At 42.9% G+C, this 22119-nt stretch overlaps 1 protein-coding gene across 5 annotated transcripts; it reads right to left on the bottom strand.

Moving 5' to 3' along the window:
* Window positions 1-2598: 2598 nt before the first annotated feature.
* Window positions 2599-21783, bottom strand: LOC120027002 (claspin-like). Of its 5 annotated transcripts, none has more exons than XM_038971843.1 (23): window positions 21692-21783; window positions 20011-20131; window positions 19393-19739; window positions 19148-19294; window positions 18787-18919; window positions 18516-18618; window positions 14937-15490; window positions 14488-14664; window positions 14126-14283; window positions 13705-13889; window positions 11778-11830; window positions 11416-11606; window positions 8130-8733; window positions 7976-8036; window positions 7726-7804; window positions 7542-7639; window positions 6359-6517; window positions 5999-6120; window positions 5138-5259; window positions 4766-4883; window positions 4567-4661; window positions 4276-4437; window positions 2599-2875 (listed from the first exon to the last, which is right to left on the bottom strand). In XM_038971843.1, exons 2-23 carry the CDS (start codon window positions 20075-20077, stop codon window positions 2756-2758), a joined length of 3855 nt encoding a protein of 1284 aa, XP_038827771.1. In that variant the 5' UTR covers window positions 20078-20131; window positions 21692-21783; the 3' UTR covers window positions 2599-2755. The 5 variants fall into 5 exon arrangements, with proteins under 5 accessions (XP_038827771.1, XP_038827768.1, XP_038827770.1 ...); XM_038971840.1 differs by having other exon boundaries at window positions 20849-21779; XM_038971842.1 differs by having other exon boundaries at window positions 4588-4661; window positions 20849-21779.
* Window positions 21784-22119: the final 336 nt, after the last annotated feature.

The following is a 22119-nucleotide window of genomic DNA, read 5'->3' as shown; positions in this document are numbered from 1 at the left end:
TTTAATGTCACATGCACAAGTACAGTAAAATGCAAAATTGCAAACCCAAGAACACAAATATCAATAACAATGTAATACCAGAAAAAAAAGCACACAAGAATAAGAAATACACAGTAAAGTAAGCATACTATATACAGGAAATATTTATAAAGTCAGGTCCAATACCATATTTACATGTGCAGAGATACATGTGTAGGGGAAAGGTGACTAGGCAACAGGATATAAGAGTAGCAGCAGATTGTATGCGAGTGGTATTTTGGGATTGTATTAGGACCACCATTAGCTGTTGCAAAAGCAGCAGCTACTCTTCCTGGGGTTCACACAAAACATGAAACATAATACAGAATGACAATACAGAACATCAATAGACAAGAACAGCTCAAGGACAGAACTACATACATTTATACTGACTACACACCTGCACAAAATGTGCACATTTTGTTTGAGTGAGCAAATGATTGTTTGTGTGCGTGTGTTGGAGGGACCTGTGAGTGTGCAAATAAATTAAAGGTCAATAACGATAGAAGGTAAACTCAGTCCGTGTAGCTATTTATAAGTTGTGTTGCTTGGGGATAGAAGCTGTTCAAGAGCCCGTTGGTGTCACACTTGATGCAGCAGTACCTCTTCCCGTGCGGCAGCAGAGAAAATAGTCTATGGCTTGGGTGGGTGTCTTGGACGATTTTCCCGGGCCTTCTTTTCACATGATATAGGTTCTGGATGGCAGGGAGCTCGGCCCAGTGATGTACTGGGCTGTCTGCACAACCCTCTGTAGTGCCATGCGACGAGGGCGGTGCTATTGTCATACCAGTCAGTGATGCAGCCAGGCATACCAGACACTGAATGGTTCTGATCCACACCCCTTTTAATATATATATATATATATATATATATATATATATATTTTTAAAAAGGTATCTGTGACCAACATATGCATATTTGTATTCCCAGTCATGTAAAAATCTATAGATTAGGGACTGACAAATTTATTTCAATTGACTGATTTCCTTATATGAACTGTAACTCAGTCAAATCATCAAAATTATTGCATTTATATTTTTGTTCAGTGTATTAAAAGGTATCTTTACTTTTACACCACTGTACCCCAATGTCAGCAAGGAATTATTAATAAAAAAAAAATGTAAAGCTGAAATGTCTTGAGCCAATAAAAAAACCCCGGTTCAGTCTGCTTCAACCCCTAGGTCACGGCAAGCCTCGCATTCAGAAGTAAACATTCTTTAGTCACATAAGCTCCGTGGACTCACCGTGTGCAGGCAGTGTTTAACATGGTTGTTGAATGACCTCATCCCTGTACCCCAGTGGATTTCAAAAAGATTCAACCACAAAGACCAGGGTGGTTTTCCAATGACTTGCAAAAAAGGGAACCTATTGATAAAAACATTTTAAAAAACAGACACTGAATAGCCGTTTGAGGATGGTGAAGTTATTAATTACACTTTGGATGGTGTATCGATACACCCAGTCACTATAAAGATACATGCGTCCTTCCTAACTCAGTTGTCGGAGAGGAAGGATAACGTTTACGGATTTCAACATGAGGCCAATGGTGACTTTAAAACAATTAATGGCTGTGATGAGAAAACTAAGGATGGATCAACATTGTAGTTCAGCCACAACATTAACCTAAATGACAGAGTGAAAAGGAAACCTGTACGGAATTTAAAAAATACAAAACACACATCCTGATTGCAACAATGCAATACAGCAAGATTTGGGCAAAACAAGCATTATTTCCTTAACACAAAGTGTTTTGGATTTGCCCCAAACATTACGAAGTACCACTGTCCATATTTTCAAGCATAGTGGTGGCTGCATCATGTCATGGTTATGCTTGTAATCGTTAAGGACTGAGGTGTTTTTCAGGAATAATAGCACAGGAAAAATCCTAGTGCAAAACCCGGTTCAGTCTGCTTACACCAGACACTGGGAGATGAATTCACCATTCAGTAGTACAATAACCTAAAACAAAAGGCCAAATCTACACTGGAATTGCTGACCATGAAGGCCGTGAATGTTCCCGATGGGCCGATATACAGTTTTGACTTAAATCTGCTTGAAAATCTTGGGCAAGACATGAAAACAGTTGCCTAGTTATGATCAACAACCAATTTGACAGAGCTTGAAGAATTTTGAAAAATATTGTATAATCCAGTTGTAGAAAGCTCTTAAAAACATACCCAGAAAGACAGTTACAGTATAATTGCTGCCAAAGTGATTCTAACATGTATTGACTCAGGGGTGTGAAAACGTATGTAAATGAGAACTGTATTTCATTTTCTAATAAATTAGCAAACACTGTTTTCACTTTGTCATTATGGGGTATTGTGTGTAGATGGGTGAGATTCTTCTCCCCTTCATTTTGATTTCAGACTAAAAACTAAATGTGGAATAAGTCAAGGGGTGTGAATACTTTCTGAAGGCATTGTACTTCTATTCACCTACAAGAAACCTGCCTGTGAGTAAAAGAGGGGAAAAAACGAAAAAACAAAAGCATGTGTTAAAATATGATTTAATTTACAAACTTAAAATAAATTGAATGACCCCCCCCCCCCCCCAAAAAAATAAAACATCTAACCCATTCTATTTACATGATTTTAAAATAATAATAATAATAATAATAATAATAATAATAATAATTCGGGACACAAATGAAGTCAAGTGCTGTCCAAAAGAGCCAATGTGGCACACTCCGGATGTTGTGAGTGTGATTGGCACAACAGGCTCAATGTTGGGCACCTCAGTTCTCCAGGTAACTGAAGATACTTCTTTGGGGTCCTTTCGCTGCTGGTGTGTCCGTTTTCCGACACGGCCGCTTAGCAGCCGGGGCCAAAACCTCTATTTGTCCCCGCTTCTTCATCTGCAAAATAAAGATATTCAGAGTGAAATATGAGAAATGACTCCTGTTGCTAAAATAATAGACCAGAACCGGGCAGATACACCAAGCTTGTCAACAAACTCTCCACCACGTTAGCAGCAAATGTCCCATTACGATTACATTTCCTTTTAGGGACTCTTAATTTCTTACTAGAATGTAATTATTTCGGTCTCGGCATGGAGTCCCATTACAATTCTACACGCCCAGCTGTGTTTGTTGAGGTCTGTAGATCTACCGTACGGCTCAGAAGTACTACAGCTATTTAAAGATCAATTAGGCCTCAGTTTAAAACAGAACTCCCCAACAGAGTCTTAACACGGTTAGCAGGATCTGTCACATTTGACTGTAATTATCATTAAATGTCATTATGACTAATAAAAATTAGAGCCAATTGGAAAAAAAAGACAATGTCCTGAGACAAATTGGAATTTCATGTTTCACGCTGCTTCCCTGATCGGTTCAGAGATGACATACATAGAAATGTACAAAACATTAGGAACACAATTCCTAATATGAAGTTTCACTCCCTTTTGCCCTGAGAACAGCCTCAATTCGTCAGGACATGGACTTTACAAGGTGTTGAAAGTGTTCCACAGGGATGCTGGCCTATGTTGACTCCAACACTTCTCACAGTTGTGTCAAGTTGGCTGGATGTCCTTTGGATGGTGGACCATTTTGGTATAGACAGAAAACTGCTGAGCAAGAAAAACCCAGCAGCGTTGCAGTTCTTGACACACTCACACCGGTGCACCTGGCATCTACTACCATACCCTGTTCAACGGCACTTAAATTATTTGTCTTGCCCATTCACCCTCTGAATGGCACACAGACACAATCCATTTTTTACTAGTCTCCTCCCCTTCATCTACACTGACTGAAGTAGATTTAACAAATAAGGGATCATAGCCTTCACCTGGATTCACCTGGTCAGTCTCATGGACACTCACTGTATACAATCATATAGAAATACATATTCCATACAGATCTAGTTTGGATTATGTAACGTTGTACACATTCAGCTAAAAGCTGAGTTGAAGTACATGCAAACATTTTGGAAATGTATGGATAAGAGCAAGCGGTGAAACATTGACAGCTATGGCCTTTGTCGCCACCCTATGGTCTAATATCAGTACTACACTACAGGCTCCAACATGACAACTAGCAAAACTAGCACAGCAATGACTAAACTGGCACAAGTTCTACAGAAGAAACCATGTGTTCTTAAAAATGTGGAATGGATGGGAATGGATGAGGCTTTCTAAAGATAAATTATAATTTGTTTACAACACTGACCAACAAGCACCCTCATCCTCCTATGCGTGTTGGGCCCACAGGATTACATATAAAACACCATTATGTTGTATCGCTATGGTTGGACCTGCCTGTTTTTTAGGGGCCTCCGCAGCAGAGGCTTCTTTCTCTGGCGACAGGCTTTGGAAGACGAACCCTCTGGTGTTGCGGGGGGCTAGAGGGTTCCCCTCAGAGATGCAGGCCAGCTTCTGCAGCACGGAGCGGGGCTGGCTGAGCAACGAGCCCCTCTTCACCTAAGGTCGGGGTCAAAGGTTGAATAGAGGTCAAACAGTCAGTCATCTAGTCATTTAGTAAAGATTCTTAGGAGGAGCAGACTACACCACAGTGAAAATCATAAGTGTCACACTAGAGAGGGTGATTACTAGTATGAGGAAGGTAGTGACCATGGTGGGTTGAGAGGGTCTCTGGAAGGGGTTCTGAACTGGGGTTTCCTCCACCTGGGGTGCAAGAGGAAGCTCTGGAAAACAAGAGATGGAGGGATTGTGATGAAGAAGGGTTAAAAAGAGGAGTACTTCAAAATGGAGAAATTTGCCATCATTCTCTCATTCCATATCAGCTCACCTTTCTTCTGTAGTTTCTTGGCAGTCAGTTTCTTGGCGAGCTTCATGAACTGGCTGTCCTCCTCTCCAATTTGGTCCCCCTCTTCCTCGTCCTCCTCTTTCTTGGCCTTAGCGTCGGACTAGAAGGAAAGAGGGGAGTTGGACACATATGACACACCACACAAACGCACACTACATAGAAGACAGACCAGGGGTGTAATCATCAGTACAAACCTTAGCAAACTGAAAAAGTTTTGCAACGAATATGAGAGTTTATTGGACAAATTCAGCTAGGTTCCTCCTCGTTTGGTTCCTAGTGAATATGCCCGTTTCCCCTGACAGAATAGAATGACACACACCAAGTGTTCGATACACTCCCATATGCTATACATACCTGTTCTCGTAGCCACTGCTCCCTTTCCAGCCTCTCTTTCCTCCTCTGCAACTCTGCCTGGTCCAGCTCTTCTTCCTCCTCCTCTTCCTCCCCCCCCATGCCATCCATGTCAAAGCCATCGTCTACGGAAGAAAAGCACCACACACAATCTCAAAAAAAAGTACTTAACCTTTATTTTGACAGAGTCAATGTTGTTACCAAGGTCTCGTTTCCAGATGAGCCCCGTTTAGTGCAATATCAAAAAACATCCATATTAAAATATACATTATTATATAGACAAATCAAAAAATCGCATTTTTCAGTAAAAATATCCCCTAACAGCAGTCTGAAATGCCCTAGAGGCACCAATTATGAAGTGCAATGAGATCATATCCTTCCAACACGGAAACTAAAAGCAGATCTAGCCAACTCAGTGGATATCGAATGGACCTCCCTGAGACCGGGTCTGGTATCTCATACGTTAACAATGAAGTAAGGTACTGAGGAAGTTCATGCAGGAGGGCTTTATAAAATGTTTTTTAAAATAGCAGTGCAATGCATCGATCTACAAGACTTCAAAGAGATCCAGCCTACTTTCTCCTCTGCATTGCTTGCCGTTTGGGGTTTTAGGCTGGGTTTCTGTACAGCATTTTGTGACGTCAACTGATGTAAAAAGGGCTTTAAAAATACATTTGATTAATTTCTGACAGGATGCAGTTGAGAGTACTGAACCTATCGCTTGTAATAATAATGATGAACCGCATCCAACTGACTTTGTTGACAAAGTCTGCACTGGGCTATACCCCGACCGTTGATTAAAGCTTGTGGAATAGAAAAGTATTATAATCAGTCTTAGAAGAACACCTATTGGCACACACTCACCGATGTTCTTCCAGCGGAAGCGGCGAGCTCGGCCCGGGCCATCTGAGTGCAGGTCCCCGTCGGCGAGGTAACGCTCCTGGTACAGCCGCAGTCGCCGCTTGTCGTCGTCAAGGACCTGTTTCCTGTAGACGAGCGGATTCAAGCAAGCTTTAGGGTAAACATTTCACACAGATATCCTATGATTGGATTGCCCCCCCCCCCCAAATAAAATAAATGAAACCCCTCTACTACTAAACACTACCTATAAAAGGTAACGCACATTGTGCATTGCTTTTCTTAACCAAATAGCAATAATAGTAGTGACTATAGAAGTTACTGATTGTTTTGTTGAGGTATTTAGAATGTTCTGTCAGCACTTACATGTGGATCTTGTTGACCTGGTCCTGCAGCTCTTCATCAGAAGGCAGTTCGTCCAGCAGCTCCTCTTCCTCATATTCATTCTCACCGTCATCCTCATCCTCACTGCCCACGTCACTACCCGAGAGCTCAGCCTCAGAGTCCACAAACTCTGCCATGCGCCTGGAGAGGGACACACACACACAACCGACCATGAATCCAAAGTGGGCTTAAACTATCCTCCTGGAAATGACATTTTAAACTGATGGAGAGTGGACGGACAGTAGGCTAAAAGTATGCCTAAAGCTAATGGCTGGTTAGGGGATGCGGGCTGGCTGATAACAGTTCTCACGTGATATTGGATGGAGCAGTCATTCTGATATGACACCACGCTCTGAACTCTGATATTCTCATTATAGGACGCCGAGGGATGCATTCTGGGATCAGTCAATCATTTCCATATTAGAAACATACCTCTCAACCCAAAACTCTTTTCCCTTGGGATCTACACGATTCACGTGAATTCAAAATGGTTAATAGTGACGAGTGTGCATCCCTGATAAGGTATGGACACCTACTCAAAGACCTAAAAGCTATAGACAGACTAAGACAGTGGAGTACTGAAACTTTTTCAGTGGGCAGAATTTCTCGCAACACCCACCCCGAATCGAATAGTAAACTTGTTTTATTTTTTTTATCTGTGAATTTTGACTTTTACATCAACAAAAACACAATTACATTTCAATTTCTTATGAAAATGAAAAGAAACCAATACATTTAACCAATAAAATGTAATTTGTCAGTTTGTATATTGCCCCATCTGTAGTCTTAATTTCTGAAAAAACAAAAATTAAGTGTTCTCTACTCTAAAAAATGGGGTGACCCCAATGCTGTTCGTCGACCCCGACTGACTAAGGTATAGGTGAATGGACTAAGGTATAGGTGAATGTAGAGACAAAATGACAGATGGTGTATGCAGCTTGGCGTTTACTGCCTTCTCCGTTTAAAGAGAATCAATGCCGTACCCTCATCGCAAAAGCAAACAGTCCTAAATGACTGTTGTATGCAGCGTGGGCTTTAATACCTTCTCTGGGCAATGCTGCCTTTCTTGACTGAGCTCACATCCTTTAATAGGCTCTATCATCAAAGAAACCCAACAGCTGTGTTGGTAAGTTCATGATCCAGGAACAGTTCTGCCTCTACTTACATTTTCTTCTTTCCTTGACGGGGTGCAAACACAGCCTCCCTCTCCTCCTCTTCTACCCCGTTCTCTCCATCCTCTCCTCCATCCCCCTCATCGTCCTCCTGGAAGGAAAGGAAGGAGGAGTTAGTTCACCTGTTCGGGCTATATGTCGTTGACGCAAGCGAATGCACACCTTCAAGTGTCTTACTTGCTCACTCTGGCTCTCCACGTCAGACAGAAGTCGAAACTCGCAATCCTCTTCGTCCTCCTCCACCCGCTTCTTACTACTGAAACACCACAAATTGCATTTAGCCTTTACAGGGATCAATATTTGAATCTACAGCCTGAGAATATCATAGTGGTTAGTAGAAGTGTAAGATGGTACTCAGTTACTGAATTGAATAAACTGACACGCAGAGGGGAAATTATTTATCAGATATTAGACTTGCGCTTTTTACCTGTCTTCAGCGGTTGAAGAGTGTGGGGTGGCGCTCGAGTTGGATCGCAAGGGGGAGACACCTATATGGAGAGAAAGATTAAGAAATGGAACCAAAACATCACACCTGTATACTACCCCCTTATGTACCCAATCACCCAGACACACACGCTTACCTTGAGTAGTAAACTTCCCAGAGCAGAGGCCGAGCAGCTGATCCATGTCATTGTCTCGGTCCATTTCCAACTCCATCTTCTCCTCCTCCCTCTTCCTCCCTTCCGCTCCTTCCTTCTCCCTTTCTGCCTGTGTGGTAGGGAACACTCCCGAACAGAGCCCCAGCAGCTCATCCTCTTGTGTTGCCCCTAGCCCTCCCTCTCGCTTCCTCTCCTTCGCTCCCCCCTTCTGTGTGGTAGGGAACACTCCCGAACACAGCCCTAACAATTCCTGCGAGGCCCCAAGCCCCCCCACGCTGCCCTCTCTGGCCGTCCCGAACCCCCCAGAGCACATTCCTAACAGCTCCCCCATGTTAGCGTCCATAGCGTTCTCATCCAGGCTGTCGAGTAGGAGCTGTCTCTTGTGGGAGCGCGGGGGGCCGGTGCGGGGCCCCACATTGAGGAAGCCGTCGGCATCCAGGAGCTGGGAGTCCTCCTCCACAGAGAAGCATCCCCGGGACGGGGCCCCCAGGGGTCCAGAAGACTCGCCGGGGGAGTGGGGAGTGTACAGGTCCTGGGAGTCCTCCACGGGCAGCGAGAGGGAGGGCTCGGAGAGTTTGCCTGAACTCTGTGGGATGGAGAGAGAGAGGGATGAGACGCTGGGGATGAATCTCTGCAAAGGAGTCATCCTTTCTTCCTCTTCATCAAGGGTTCAACTCTAACTGGAGATAAGCATGTCTGTGCAACTTGAAGTCAGAGACTTGCGGAAGTCTGAACCAAAAATGTATGTTTTGACACAGAAGTTTTAGCTTAATGTAGTAACTGAAATACAGACAATGACTGGTGGCCTATAACTCACAGGTAGCCTAATAATTGCATTTCTTGCTGTAAAATGATACACCATATGTTAATTTTGTCTCTGGGAATAGGAATGGAAAAATCTGATTAATTTATTTCAGCATCTTGAGAATGCGTATGCACGTTAGGGACTGTGCAAACGTGCAGTCTGTCAGCTGACAATAGGCTATTTCAACCACATAAAACATGCATCCAAGACAAACAGAAATCTTAGATTCATGATGGATAGTTTTCACATCCTTGAAACGAATTATGTCATTTGGACATTTTGCAGAAAAAAAAACAAAAAAAACAACAACTGCTGTTTTAGAGTTAGGATATTGCATTTCTGCTCCGGTCCCTACACGTCCACTTTGAATACAGTGTTTGACATGACAACGAATGAAAATGCCAGGGAAGGGTTGTTGTGATTGGTTCCCACCCAGTGTTGTTAAGTGATTCCAAAGGGATCCTATTATCTTTAGCTACATTGAATGTTCTCTTAGTAGCTAACATTCACGCGCTGTGTATTCCTCTATAATTTAAAAAGACAGTTGCACAAACATGCTGATTTAGGTCTACACCGTCACTGGTATTATCAGGCTGTATAGCTATTTATGTTTGCTCTGACTCAGCCAACTAACTAACAATTAGCATTAGCGGCTAACACGTTTTGCACCCAACTTACTAAGAAAAGACAAACTAGCCATTTGCAGATGTAAGAAACAAACTAATAATGTAACTATAGAACGCTAGTGGATTTATATTAAGCAGCAAACTGAAAACAGCATCATTGTCATCAACATTGTTGTGACATGTGCTGCATTGACCATGCAGACTGAACGCAAGTGTCTCGTGGTCGAAGACCAACAAATTAGCTCTTTAAATGATGGGGCAGGGCTAGGTCTGTGTGGAAAGCAGCATGGAGAGAGTGAGAGTGATGACTCAAGTAGCAAAGTAAACTATAAAAATTGACATTACACACAGCATATCACATTCAACAAACCAAACATTCAAATACCGTTATAGAAGGTAAAGTAAAAACCCAAACCAGTCCATGCGTCAATACCAGTATATCGTAAAATATGGTATACCGCCCAGCCCTACATTACAGTTGGGTGTTTTAATAGCTGTCGCTTCCCATTCATCAAATGGTGGCGCGGGCACCGTTTTAGATTCTGGAATCATTGTAGAGTGGATCAACCGTGCGCAGGTAGGCTACTTTTTGAAGTGGTTTGTTTGGCAGTAGCTAGGTTTGATTCCAATTGGCGTTAGATTCTCATGCAAATATTCTACAATTTGTATAATATAAAGAAAATATGCTCATTTTCTCACCAGCGGTGTTTCCACCAAAGGGACTTGTTGCAGATAAAAACCTGTGCGTCATGTAGCGCATACAAAATGTATTTTTTGCTTGAAGGTGCTATATGCAGAAATCGCTCTGCCATTTCCTGGTTGCTAAAATTCTAAATAGTTTTAGTTCTAAATAGTTCTAAATAGTTCTAAATAGAATCATTGCATCAAATATGTTTTTCTAAAATAAACTGTTTGTGATTCACAAATTACTACACGACTCGAGTCACAACTAATACAATGGCGAAGTGAATCGCTAGTTTCGTTAAATTATTGTTTAAATTATGAAAAAAGCAAATTGTTAGAAAAAAAATCGAATCAACTTTGTATGGCCTTAATCACAAGTGTTGGTGGAAAGTTTATGGGGACATGACTCAAACATTAATACATGCGAAAAATAGCTAAGCAGTTAACTAGAGGGTACAAGATGTTCTTGAATTGGCTACCTAGTTATTAGTCTGTCCATCATATTTTATAGGCTAGGCCTACCTGCTGCTGTAGCAATGTCCGACTGTCGCTCTCTCCTTGAGCAACGTCCCAATTGTCTTGCACACATGCAGGTGACAGCCGCAAACAGACGCGCTTAAGTGTCATGCTGATCCTGGCTGATATGTAGATTTTTATTTGATTGACAAAATATTTAAACTGTGCCTAAATAATCTACATTAACAGAAATTAAATCTACAAAACTTTTGGGATTTGATCATTTCCCCAAACTTTTCCAGGCCTGGAAAACATCATTTCAAAATTCCATGACTTCTTCAGGATTTTCATGACCGTAATACGGGATGGTTTTATTCACATAAAAACATGGTTCATCAGCACGCCTGGTTGTGTTCATGCCACATTAAAAGGTTAATACAATTCTACAGTGAAATGACACGACAATACTATTATGCTCATGAAAAAATATATATATAATGCAACCCCTGTCAAAATCGCTCCGTCACCCCTGCTTGAATTGTCACGTAACGCATGCATTACTGGGACACGCATACTGGGGTCTGTTTGGTTATGACTGGCTCACTCCTGACACTTTTATACTGTCATACAGTGGTACGGAAAACACTGGGTCCTAGTCATACATGTCATCAACCCTTCTAAACTGTCAGTGTCTTACCTTGGAGGCAGATCCCAGGAAGCTGGGTCGGAAGAAGCAGGGTGAGGGGGAGCGGAAGGTGCTGGCTGACAGACCCCTGCCTCCTGTGGTGCTGCGGTTGACAGGTTGGTAGGACGGCAGCATGGAACCCTGCAGCTCAAAACTACTGTTATGACTGTTGTCCTTGGCCAGGGACAGAGAATCTTCCTCCTCTGTAGCAGGAAGGACACATAGAATCTCAATTAAATTGAACTATGTCGTTTAAAAAAAATTGTTGAACCTACACTGGAAAAAAAGACACCAGATTCCATCAAGGATGAGAGTATTTTCTGAAGTAGTATAGTTGTGACAATTCACTTGAAAGATGTTCAGTCTCTACTCACCCATCTTTGTGTAACTGTCTTGACCACCAGGCTCTGTCCTCTTCACACTATCTCTGTGAGAGACTAAAACGTCAACAACTTGGGACAGATAACACCGATACTAACTTATTGAGCACATACATTTACACCAGTGTTCATTTTTTGCACTCTTTTTCTACATGTAGTCTAGTCAGTCATTTTGACTACAATATAAGTCTTATTCACATTTTTAATTGTAATAATGATTGTGTAGTTATTAGTCTAGTATTGTTTCATTAACCTACAGTAAACATAAATCAGAATTCCATGTGCGTAAACATACATAGCCTTGTCCTACCAAAATATTTTCCTGCATAACATCCTATTCTCTGCCAACAGCAGAAATATGACAAACATAAGAATATATCATAATTATCTGGCCATGTAATAATTATCAGGCGCAGAGAGGGAAAGAGCAGCACTCGGTCGCTTCATTGCCATTTTTATTAACGTTTAACAGCCACACATTGTTTCGCCGAGTGAAACAAAACCTTGAGTCCGAATCGAGTCACAAGTCTCTATGGCTGAAGTTCGAGTCCCAGTGCTCAAGTCGGAGTCACTGGGTCCACATTAACTAAAAATAAAGTTCTTTACCCAGTCAGTGTAGCGCCAAGAGGAATTTAAATCAATAAATTGTTTGCTATCCCTTTTTCTTTCTGTGCCACCAAATGCTTGCATGAATACATACTAATAATAGCTAAACAGTTAACTAGAGTACAATATATATTTTGAACTTGCTACCGAGTTATTAGCCTGTTCTCTATCGTATTATAGGCTAGGCCTCAGACCCTCTCGCTCTCCTTGAACGACACACTCGTCTCGCACACATGCAGGTGATGCGCACAGACAGACAGCCCCTAAAGCAGGGGGGTTCAAACTCATTCCATGGACGGCCTAAGTGTCTCCAGGTTTTTCCTTTCAATTGAGTCCTAGACTACCAGGTGAGGGGAGTTCCACTTCATCAACCAAGTACAAGGGAGGAGCGAAAACCCGCAGACATTGAGCCCTCCGTAGAGTTAGACATGTGTGCTCAAGAGGCAGTCCGATCAGGGATGATACATTGATTTTTATTTGACTGATAAATTATTTTAAAAACTGTGCCTTAATAAATTACATTAACAGAAATATAATTACATTTCCATGACTTTTCTAAAACGTTTTGGATTGTATCTTCTTCTACTTTTTTCCCCCCAGGCCTGGAAAAGACCATTTAAAAATTCCAGGACAGTATGAACCCAGACACTCCTTGGAGAGAAAAGCATAGCTAGAATGTTGTTTTACTGTTAAACTCTACGCTGCAAATTGTTCATAATTTCGTAAAGCAGCTTGTGTTTCTTAACCAGGCAAAGGATAGATAACTAGAAGAAAGTCGCCTGCACGATGTGTATAATCGGAGGTGGAGCCGGTCTGCCCATGCGCATCGTTTGCAGCCAACCAGCTGATGTAGGCTGTTTGTGCCAGGTGTGGCACGTCCTTCCCACTGCTGAACAGAACTGCGCAGCTAATATTGTGTTCATCACTGAAAAGCTCTCAAACTCTAAAGACTCTTATCCAGTCCATTTACTACGCAGATTTGTCAGAGATAATTTCATCTCGTTTTCGTGAAAATAAATCAAATCTAGTCAATTGCCACAGAAAAATAGGCGTTTGACGAATGTGTCACATTTTAGCTGACAAATTTAACACGGGCTTACACACATTTACATTATTTGAATCCACCAATCACGTTTGAGAAGGATTCCGATATCTGGTACCTTGCACAGCAAGGCTCCCCATGACCGCTGAAACAGAGCAGTACGTCGCTAGCTACTTTGCCTTTGTCTTATGCAGGCCTGCAATCTGAAGGCCGCGTACTGTCAGCCCATGTACATGGCTCAGACTCACAAATATCAGCAGCACACACACATACCCGGTGCGCGAGCAGGAGCTGTTGGCAAACAGCATGAGGGTTCCGTCTGTGTTGAGCAGATCTGGTGGGGGAGAGGGACCCTTTAACCTTGACGGCGAGCGGCTCCTTACACTCCTCGTGGCCACACTGCCCTCATCTTCATCCTGATCCTCTTCCTCGCCACCCCCTAGTAGCTCATCTACACCCTATGGAGTGACAAAAACAGGTTTTGACAAACTCTGAACCACACCTACTTCATGTTTCCTTTGCAATTCATTGGACATGCCCGGCTCCCCTCTCCCTGGTCCATTAACCCTAGTTAAGTGAAACATTTAAAGGTTTTGGTCTTGAATGTTTCAGTTCCCATCTTCGAGCACCACCATGAAAAGTCTACGGAAAGCACACTGACTGTAGAATGTCAACGCAGACGATCCACTCTTACCTCTTCCCCTTCGGAATCCGTCATTTCCTCTTCCTCTTCTTCCTCGCCACAGTCCTCGTTGTCTAGGCGATAGAGGGCGGCCTTCCGTTCTCTATCCTCCTGTCTCTTTACGGCCATGGCTTGCTGCAGACGGGTCTTCAGGTTGGTCAGCTTCTCACCTGAGGACAGAGGGAACACAGGACTGGTTAGGAAAGACTCATGTAGCTAGAGGACAGAGAAGCGAAGACAGTTGGAAATATTTCAGGAACCTGGCTTACTATGAATCATATGGGATGCAGTGCAGTTACCTCTTTAGAGTGTGTGTGGAGGTTTAGATTGTGTGTGTGTGTGAGATGGTGTGATGAACGGTACCATGTCCATACCAGGCGTGGTGTGTGCAGTCTCCTCCTCCCCTTCCTTGATGGTGGTGGTTACAAAGTCTTGGTGCAGCTCCTCGCCGCTGTCTTTACGGATGACGCTGAGCTGCACAGTGCGTTCCCCTCTGGGCCGGGCCACGGGCTGGACGTGACGTAGGTACCGCTCCTTCAGCGCCTCCAAGCCTAAGGGGGAAACAAACAGTTTAACTTCAGATACATAACCAACTTGACTGGGTTACTTCTCACCTCAATTCATTCAAGCTCACCCATTTTGCCACAATACAGTGTGCTAGAGCAGTGGCTTGATTTGTCCCACCAAAATCCTTTTGTCCAGCACATACAATTGACAACAGCATGCATCTAAACACAAGGCTTTAAACCCCAACCCACCATATGGGAAATATTGTGCTAGAGAGTTGACATTAGAGGTGAATATTTTGTTGTTGTGTTCTCACCTGGGTTAACCTGAGGGTGCTCCAGATCGAAGGACCCATCGTCAGCACACAGTTTGGAGACCGGCGGGGGCTCTACCCCCAACTCCCTCAGTCTGGCAAGCCTGTCCTTCTTGGGTTTGGGGACTGGTGGTGCTACGGGGTCCACACTCGCCGGAGCAGGTAGGGGCTGAGTTACATCCACATCCCCTGCTTTCGCCTCCATCTCCTGGGCTTGGGAGTCGGAGGCCTCTGCATGGTTCTGCTCTAGTGGTTCAGCCTCCATAAATTCTGGTGGTGTCATTTCAGCACTATCCAAACCTAAAATATTGGCCCCCTGCATAATGGCGGCCAGTTCAGGTAGTGGGGATTCATCGTCGTCGGAATCCGGGGTTGGAGAGGTCTCACCTGCCCTGCTCTGGTTCGCCTTTTGTGTGGAGGTGGTGGCCGGTAGCTGGGGAAGAGCCTGGGTCGAGTGTGGGTCCAGGGAGTCTGGGGCCTGTTGGGGCTCCTTGGGTGGGTCGGGGGGAGGTGGTGCTGGGGTTGCCTCCTTTATCAAGTCCTGATACTTGGCAGACCTTTAAGGGGGGAAAAAAATAAAAAGGTTTATATCCTTAACTTCTTATGGCTGCAGGGGCAGTATTGAGTAGCTTGGATGAAAAGGTGCCCAGAGTAAACTGCCTGCTCAGTCCCAGTTGCTAATGTATGCATATTATTATTAGTATTGGATAGAAAACACTCTGAAGTTTCTAAAACTGTTTGAATGATGTCTGTGAGTATAACATAACTCATATGGCAGGCAAAAACCTGAGAAACTGACCATAATTCTATCCTCCTGATTCCTGCTTACAAGCAAAAACTAAAGCAGGAAGTACCAGTGACTCCCTCAATACAGAAGTGGTCAGACGACGCAGACGCTACTCTACAGGACTGTTTTGCTAGCACAGACTGGAGTATGTTCCCGGATTCATCCAATTGCATTGAGGAGTATATTACCTCCCCACAGTGAACGTACATACATTTCCCAACCAGAAACGATGGACAACAGGCAACATCCGAAACGAGCTAAAGGCTAGAGCTGCCGCTTTCAAGGAGCGGGACTCTAACCCGGAAGCTTATAAGAAATCCCGCTATGCCCTCTGACGAACCATCAAACAGGCAAAGCATCAATACAGGACTAAGATCGAATCCTACTACACCGGCTGAGACGCTCGCTGGATGTGGCAGGGCTTAAACTATTACGGACTACAAAGGGAAACCCAGCCGCAAGCTGTCCAGTGACACGAGCCTACCAGACGACCTAAATGCCTTTTACGCGCGCTTTGAGGCAAGCAACACTGAAGCATGCATGAGCACCAGCTGTTCTGGATGACTGTGTGATCACGCTCTCCGTAGCCGATATGAGCAAGACCTTTAAACAGGTAAACATTCACAAAGCCGCAGGGCCAGACGGATTACCAGGACGTGTACTCAAAGCATGCGTAGACCAACTGGCAAGTGTCTTCACTGACATTTTCAACATGTCCCTGATTAAGTCTGTAATACCAACATATTTCAAGCAGACCATCAGTCCCTGTGCCCAAGATAGCGAAGACAACCTGCCTAAATGACTACCACCAAGTAGCACTCACGTCAGTAGCTATGAAGTGCTTTGAAAGGCTGGTCGTGTCTCACATCAACACCACCATCCCAGAAACCCTATACCCACTCCAATTTGCATACCGCCCCAACAGATGATGGTGTTGATGCAATCTCAATCGCACTCCACATTGCCATTTCCCACCTGGACAAAAGGAATACCTATGTGAGAATGCTGTTCATTGACAGCAGCTCAGCGTTCAACAACAGTGCCCACAAAGCTCATCACTAAGCTAAGGACCATGACACTAAACACCTCCCTCTGCAACTGGATCCTGGACTTCCTGACAGGCCACCCCCAGGTGGTAAGGGTAGGCAACACATCTGCTATGTTGATCCTGAACACTGGGGCGCCTCAGAGGTGCGTGCTTAATCCACACCTGTACTCCCTATTCACCCACAACCGCGCGGCCAAGCACGACTCCAACACCATCATTAAGTTTGCTGACGACAACAGTGGTTGGCCTGATCACCGACAAAGATGAGACAGCCGATAGGGAGGTCAGAGACCTGGCAGTGTGGTGCCAGGAAAACAACCTCGCTCTCTCAATGTGAGCAAGACAAAGGAGCTGATTGTGGACTATAGGAAAAGGAGGGTTGAGAGTATGCCAAGAGTTTGCAAAGCTGTCATCAAGGCAAAGGATGGCTACTTGGAAGAACTAAATATATTTTTTTGTTTAACATATTTTGCATTACTAAATGATTACATATGTTATTTCATAGTTTTGATTTCTTCACTATTATTCTACAACGTAGAAAACAGCAAAAATAAAGAAAAACCCTGGAATTAGGCAAACCAAACCTTTGACTGGTACTGTCTGTCTGTATGTATTAGAGGTCGACCGATTAATTGGAATGGCCGATTAATTAGGGCGGATTTCAAGTTTTCATAACAATCGGTAATCGGCATTCTTTGGACACCGATCAGGGCCGATTACATTACACTCCACGAGGAGACTGCGTGGCAGGCTGACTACCTGTTATGCGAGTACAGCAAGGAGCCAAGGTAATGTGCTAGCTAGCATTAAACGTATCTTATAAAAAACAATCAATCTTAACATAATCACTAGTTAACTACACATGGTTGATGATATTACTAGTTTATCTAGCTTGTCCTGCGTTGCATATAATCGATGCGGTGCCTATTAATTTATCATTGAATCATAGCCTACTTCGCCAAACGGGGGATGATTTAACAAAAGCGCATTTGCGAAAAAAGCATAATCGTTCCACGAATGCACCTAACCATAAACATCAATGCCTTGATTAAAATCAATACACAGAAGTATATATTTTTAAACCTGCATATTTAGTTAAAAGAAACTCATGTTAGCAGGCAATATTAAATTAGGGAAATTGTGTCACTTCTCTTGCGTTCATTGCACGCAGAGTCAGGGTATATGCAACAGTTTGGGCCGCCTGGCTCGTTGAACTAATTTGCCACAATTTTACGTAAATATGACATAACATTGAAGGTTGTGCAATGTAACAGGAATATTTAGACTTATGGATGCCACCCGTTATATATTGCACTTTTACTTTCTTCTCCAACACTTTGTTTTTGCATTATTTAAACCAAATTGAACATGTTTCATTATTTATTTGAGGCTAAATTGATTTGATTGATGTTTTATATTAAGTTAAAATAAGTGTTCATTCAGTATTGTTGTAATTTTATATATATATATATATATATATATATATAAAAAAGGTGATTTAATTATTTTTTCAAACCGTCCGATTAATCGGTATCGTTTTTTTTTGGTCCTCCAATAATCGGTATCGGCGTTGAAAAATCATTATCGGTCGACCTCTAGTATGTATGTATATATATATCTATAATTAATGTAATCGCAGATTGCCACTTTAAATGTGTCGGACAAAACCAGATGAGCATAGTTCAGAAATTGTAGCGAAAAACTGTTAGAAGTAAAAAGAAATCCAGGTAGAAAAATGTCTACTTACTTGAGTAGTGCCATAGCAGAACCTTCAGGTCGGGCTCTCCTCTTGAAGAACTGGTCGATGCTCTTGGGCTCAGGCATGTGATAGGGCAGCCCGCATGTGGATTCTGCAAAGGAATTAAGAACACGTTACAAGAGACACTGGGTCGGACAATAGAATCCACAAAGGACAAGTGTGTAGCAAGTCATGTAGAGACAAAGTATTGTGGAACACGGGCAATACACTACATACAGACAGACACACCATTGTAAAATGAACGTGAATACAAACTGACCACGGACAAGCCTCTGGGTCTCGCTGTGCAGCTGCTTCATGGCCTCTTTGCCGGCTCGAGCTGCCTTCCTTTCCTGGGGACGCTGTTTCGGTCCAGCCTCGTCATCTCCCTCCTCATCGTCAAATAAAGGCTCCTTAGGGAAAGTTACAGAGCATAGTTCTGACACACAGAATACAGTGCATCGTCTACCTGCATAGCACACAAACCACTGACTTAATATACAGAGAAAGCTAAGTAAGACTAGTCATAAACTCAAATGAACGCTCAAACCACTATTCTAGGGGATTTCTTTTGGGCATATGTTTGCTTTTTAGTGACCTCACACCTACAGATACTGAGATGACTTAAATGTTGCTCTTACTTTGTGCTTCTTGGCTTTCTGCTTTACTGCTGCTCTGATGGCATCCAGAGACTCTTCCTCTTCATCATCATCCAGACCAGCATCATACAGATCATTGTTACCAAGGAGACAACCGCTGTCATTCAGAGTACGGGGCAAAGGGGTCTCCTACAAAACAGAGAATGATGGTGAAAACAAGTCTTTAATTTGTCTCAAAACTTCATTTTACATGGTCACTTATTCTTCTGTCCCTCAACCTCTCTTACCTCCTCAGGTCTCCCTCTCTTCTTCCCCCGCTCCAGAGCCTTGCTGTTCTTTTCTTGTTGTCGCTGGCTCTTCTCCCTTTCCTTCTTCGGTTTCACAGCCTTTCTTACTAGCTCTTCCTCATCCTCTGGCGCGCTCTCATCACTGTCGATAGAGGCTATCCGGGATATTGTCTTGCTCTCTAATTTAGCCTTTTTGACCTCTTCCTCAGCAGTCTCCATCTCATCTCCACTGGACGCTGATAGGACCAGAGCCTCTGCCATCTCATGCACCTCCTCCTCGCAGTCACTGTCTCTCAAGGCCTTACGACAACGGGACCGCCTGTTTACTGTGATGTCATCATCCGAATCTGGGAAAAATATTACAAGCCATCTTAATGACTAATGCGGTATAGGTGGTATTCCGTTTGCGTCACAATGCAAACTAATTCCTATTAAAGTAAGTTAGTTTGCATTGGTGGTTGAATTGTCAAGTACTGCAGTTTGCATTGATAGTCTAAAGTCAAAGACGATTAATTGTTTCTCATCACAGAGCAAATGGCCCAGAGCTGTCTATTTACATTAACAGGGGGCTCTGGTCAGTTTAGGTACTGATCAATCTTCTGTGTTGCGTCACTGTACCTTGCAGGTCGACAGTATTGCTAATCATCTCGGAAGCCATCTGCATCTCCTCCACTGGTGAGCCCATCCCACTGTCTGAATCACTCTCAGCTACTGAGACCTCAACAGGGAGCTCCACTGCCTGGATAGGGGGGAAAACAATGACACATTCACCTCATGTTGATGTTGTTAGAGGGAACCCCGCCAGTATTTTTCCTTCAAAACCATGGTCTGTCTTCTTCATGCCCCTTGACAAGACATACGTTTGACTGATTTATAACTTTGACAATTGAAATATGAAAAAAAAAACACGATTGCAAATTTAGGTAAATGAACGTGCATATATGTGACGCCTGTCTGTTCAATGTTGGGTCGCCGAAATGGCTGTTGTGTTTGCGGCGCCTTCTCTCTCAGCTGCCACAAAGAGCATACGGTTACGTTTGCCAGCCGGACATTCCGTTGGTTAATGTTACACCTAGCCTAGGAAACTGTCTAGAAGAATCAACAGTTAACACCGGCCTGTTCATTACTCACACAATCAGTGACAGTGTTACCCTGTGAAAATGTCTAACAAACAAATCTTTCAAAACGTACACAAACTTAACTAGCCAAAGCCGGACGATGGTTGTTCGCCAGTTAGTTTACAGTAACGTTAGCTAGCTAATCCAACTCAATCAGCAACAATCCAGGTAGCTAGCTAACGTTAGTGAGCTAACTGTCATGGGTTATAGCGTACTCAATCCCCCAAATAAATTAACGTAGCTAGCTAAACGTTTAACTAATTAAGCAATGTATTGGTATGCAGTTAGCGAAAGTAGTTAACTTAGCTGCTTGTCAATTAGAAAATATAAATTCTTACCTGTTGTTTATGGACCACCAGACTCATCTTGATTTTATCCGCCTTTTATGTGCATTCGCAGTGAAGCTTCATTAAAATCGGGAAACCAAAACTTCCGTACCGTTTTCAATTATTTCCAACCATAAGGCACGAATATCGGTGTAAAATGTTGTATGGCTAATGTTATTAAATGGTGTAATTGATCCGCAGCTAGCTAGCTAGCTACCTTTCTCTCCCTCCCGCTTGTTCTTGTTCTGAACTAATACTTTTTTTATTTTTCGCGGGCTGCCAACGAAAGTCTATCCTTACATCTGTCAGTCATTGTCGTTGTGCTTTTCTATTGGATGATACTCAAAATTGATGTCCACCATCACCCAATCGTTGGATGGTGAGTATGGCAATGACAGAGGGAAAGCCTTTGATTGGTAAATCTATGTGCCACAACTGACCAGACATGTCCACCCACTCCACTACAAAATCAAGGAAAACCAGTTTATGCGAATATTCTATAATCCGAATAAAGAAAATATGCGAATTTTCCCACCAGTGGTGTGTTTCCACCAAATTGTCTTGTTGCAGATTAGTACCTGTACAAGTTAGTACCTGATGATGTAGTACACACAAAATGTACTATTTCGCTTAAATTTTCATGTACCGAATAAACATCTAAAATTCAGTATGTTTCCATTGCATTTGTCACAAAAACTGTTCTGTTAATTAGTAAATGTGCCTATTCTGGTCATGATGAGATTTTTATGGTTAAAAGCGATAATATTTGTATTTGTCAAAAGGCAGGCAAGCATTGATCATCATGTCACCAGAATATGACCCTATATATCTATTGGAAAGCAGCATCAAGCTCACCACCGTTCACTTTCACCATCCTGTTAAATTCATCATAATTTATTTAATCTGTAGCAGGGAGGTGCAGAGGGAGGTGTTTAGTCCCATGGTCCTGTATAAACTGTATGGTTTCCGGAGTCGTAGTGGGAGGACCACACACCATATTATCGCGTGACTCCAAGTGTACTTCGACATGATGGTTATTATATAAAGGGAAAAGTAGCAACATTATCTGGAGATAGGGGATAACATGATCATTTATAGTCTAATGACATACAATTAAAATACAGCTACTACGTAAGTACTGTACTATGATGTAGTAGCCTATTGTATGAATGAGTCACATTTACAGTAAAAGGTATGAGTAGTGTACTAACCATAAGTGCCCATGGGTGGTGCTCTTTTGCTTGTGCTACTGCTGTAATTCACTTTGCGCAAGCGCAGAGTTA

The sequence above is a fragment of the Salvelinus namaycush genome, chromosome 32, assembly GCF_016432855.1.
Source record: "Salvelinus namaycush isolate Seneca chromosome 32, SaNama_1.0, whole genome shotgun sequence".
NCBI lineage: Eukaryota > Metazoa > Chordata > Actinopteri > Salmoniformes > Salmonidae > Salvelinus > Salvelinus namaycush.
This window is presented reverse-complemented; position numbering and strand designations above follow the sequence as displayed.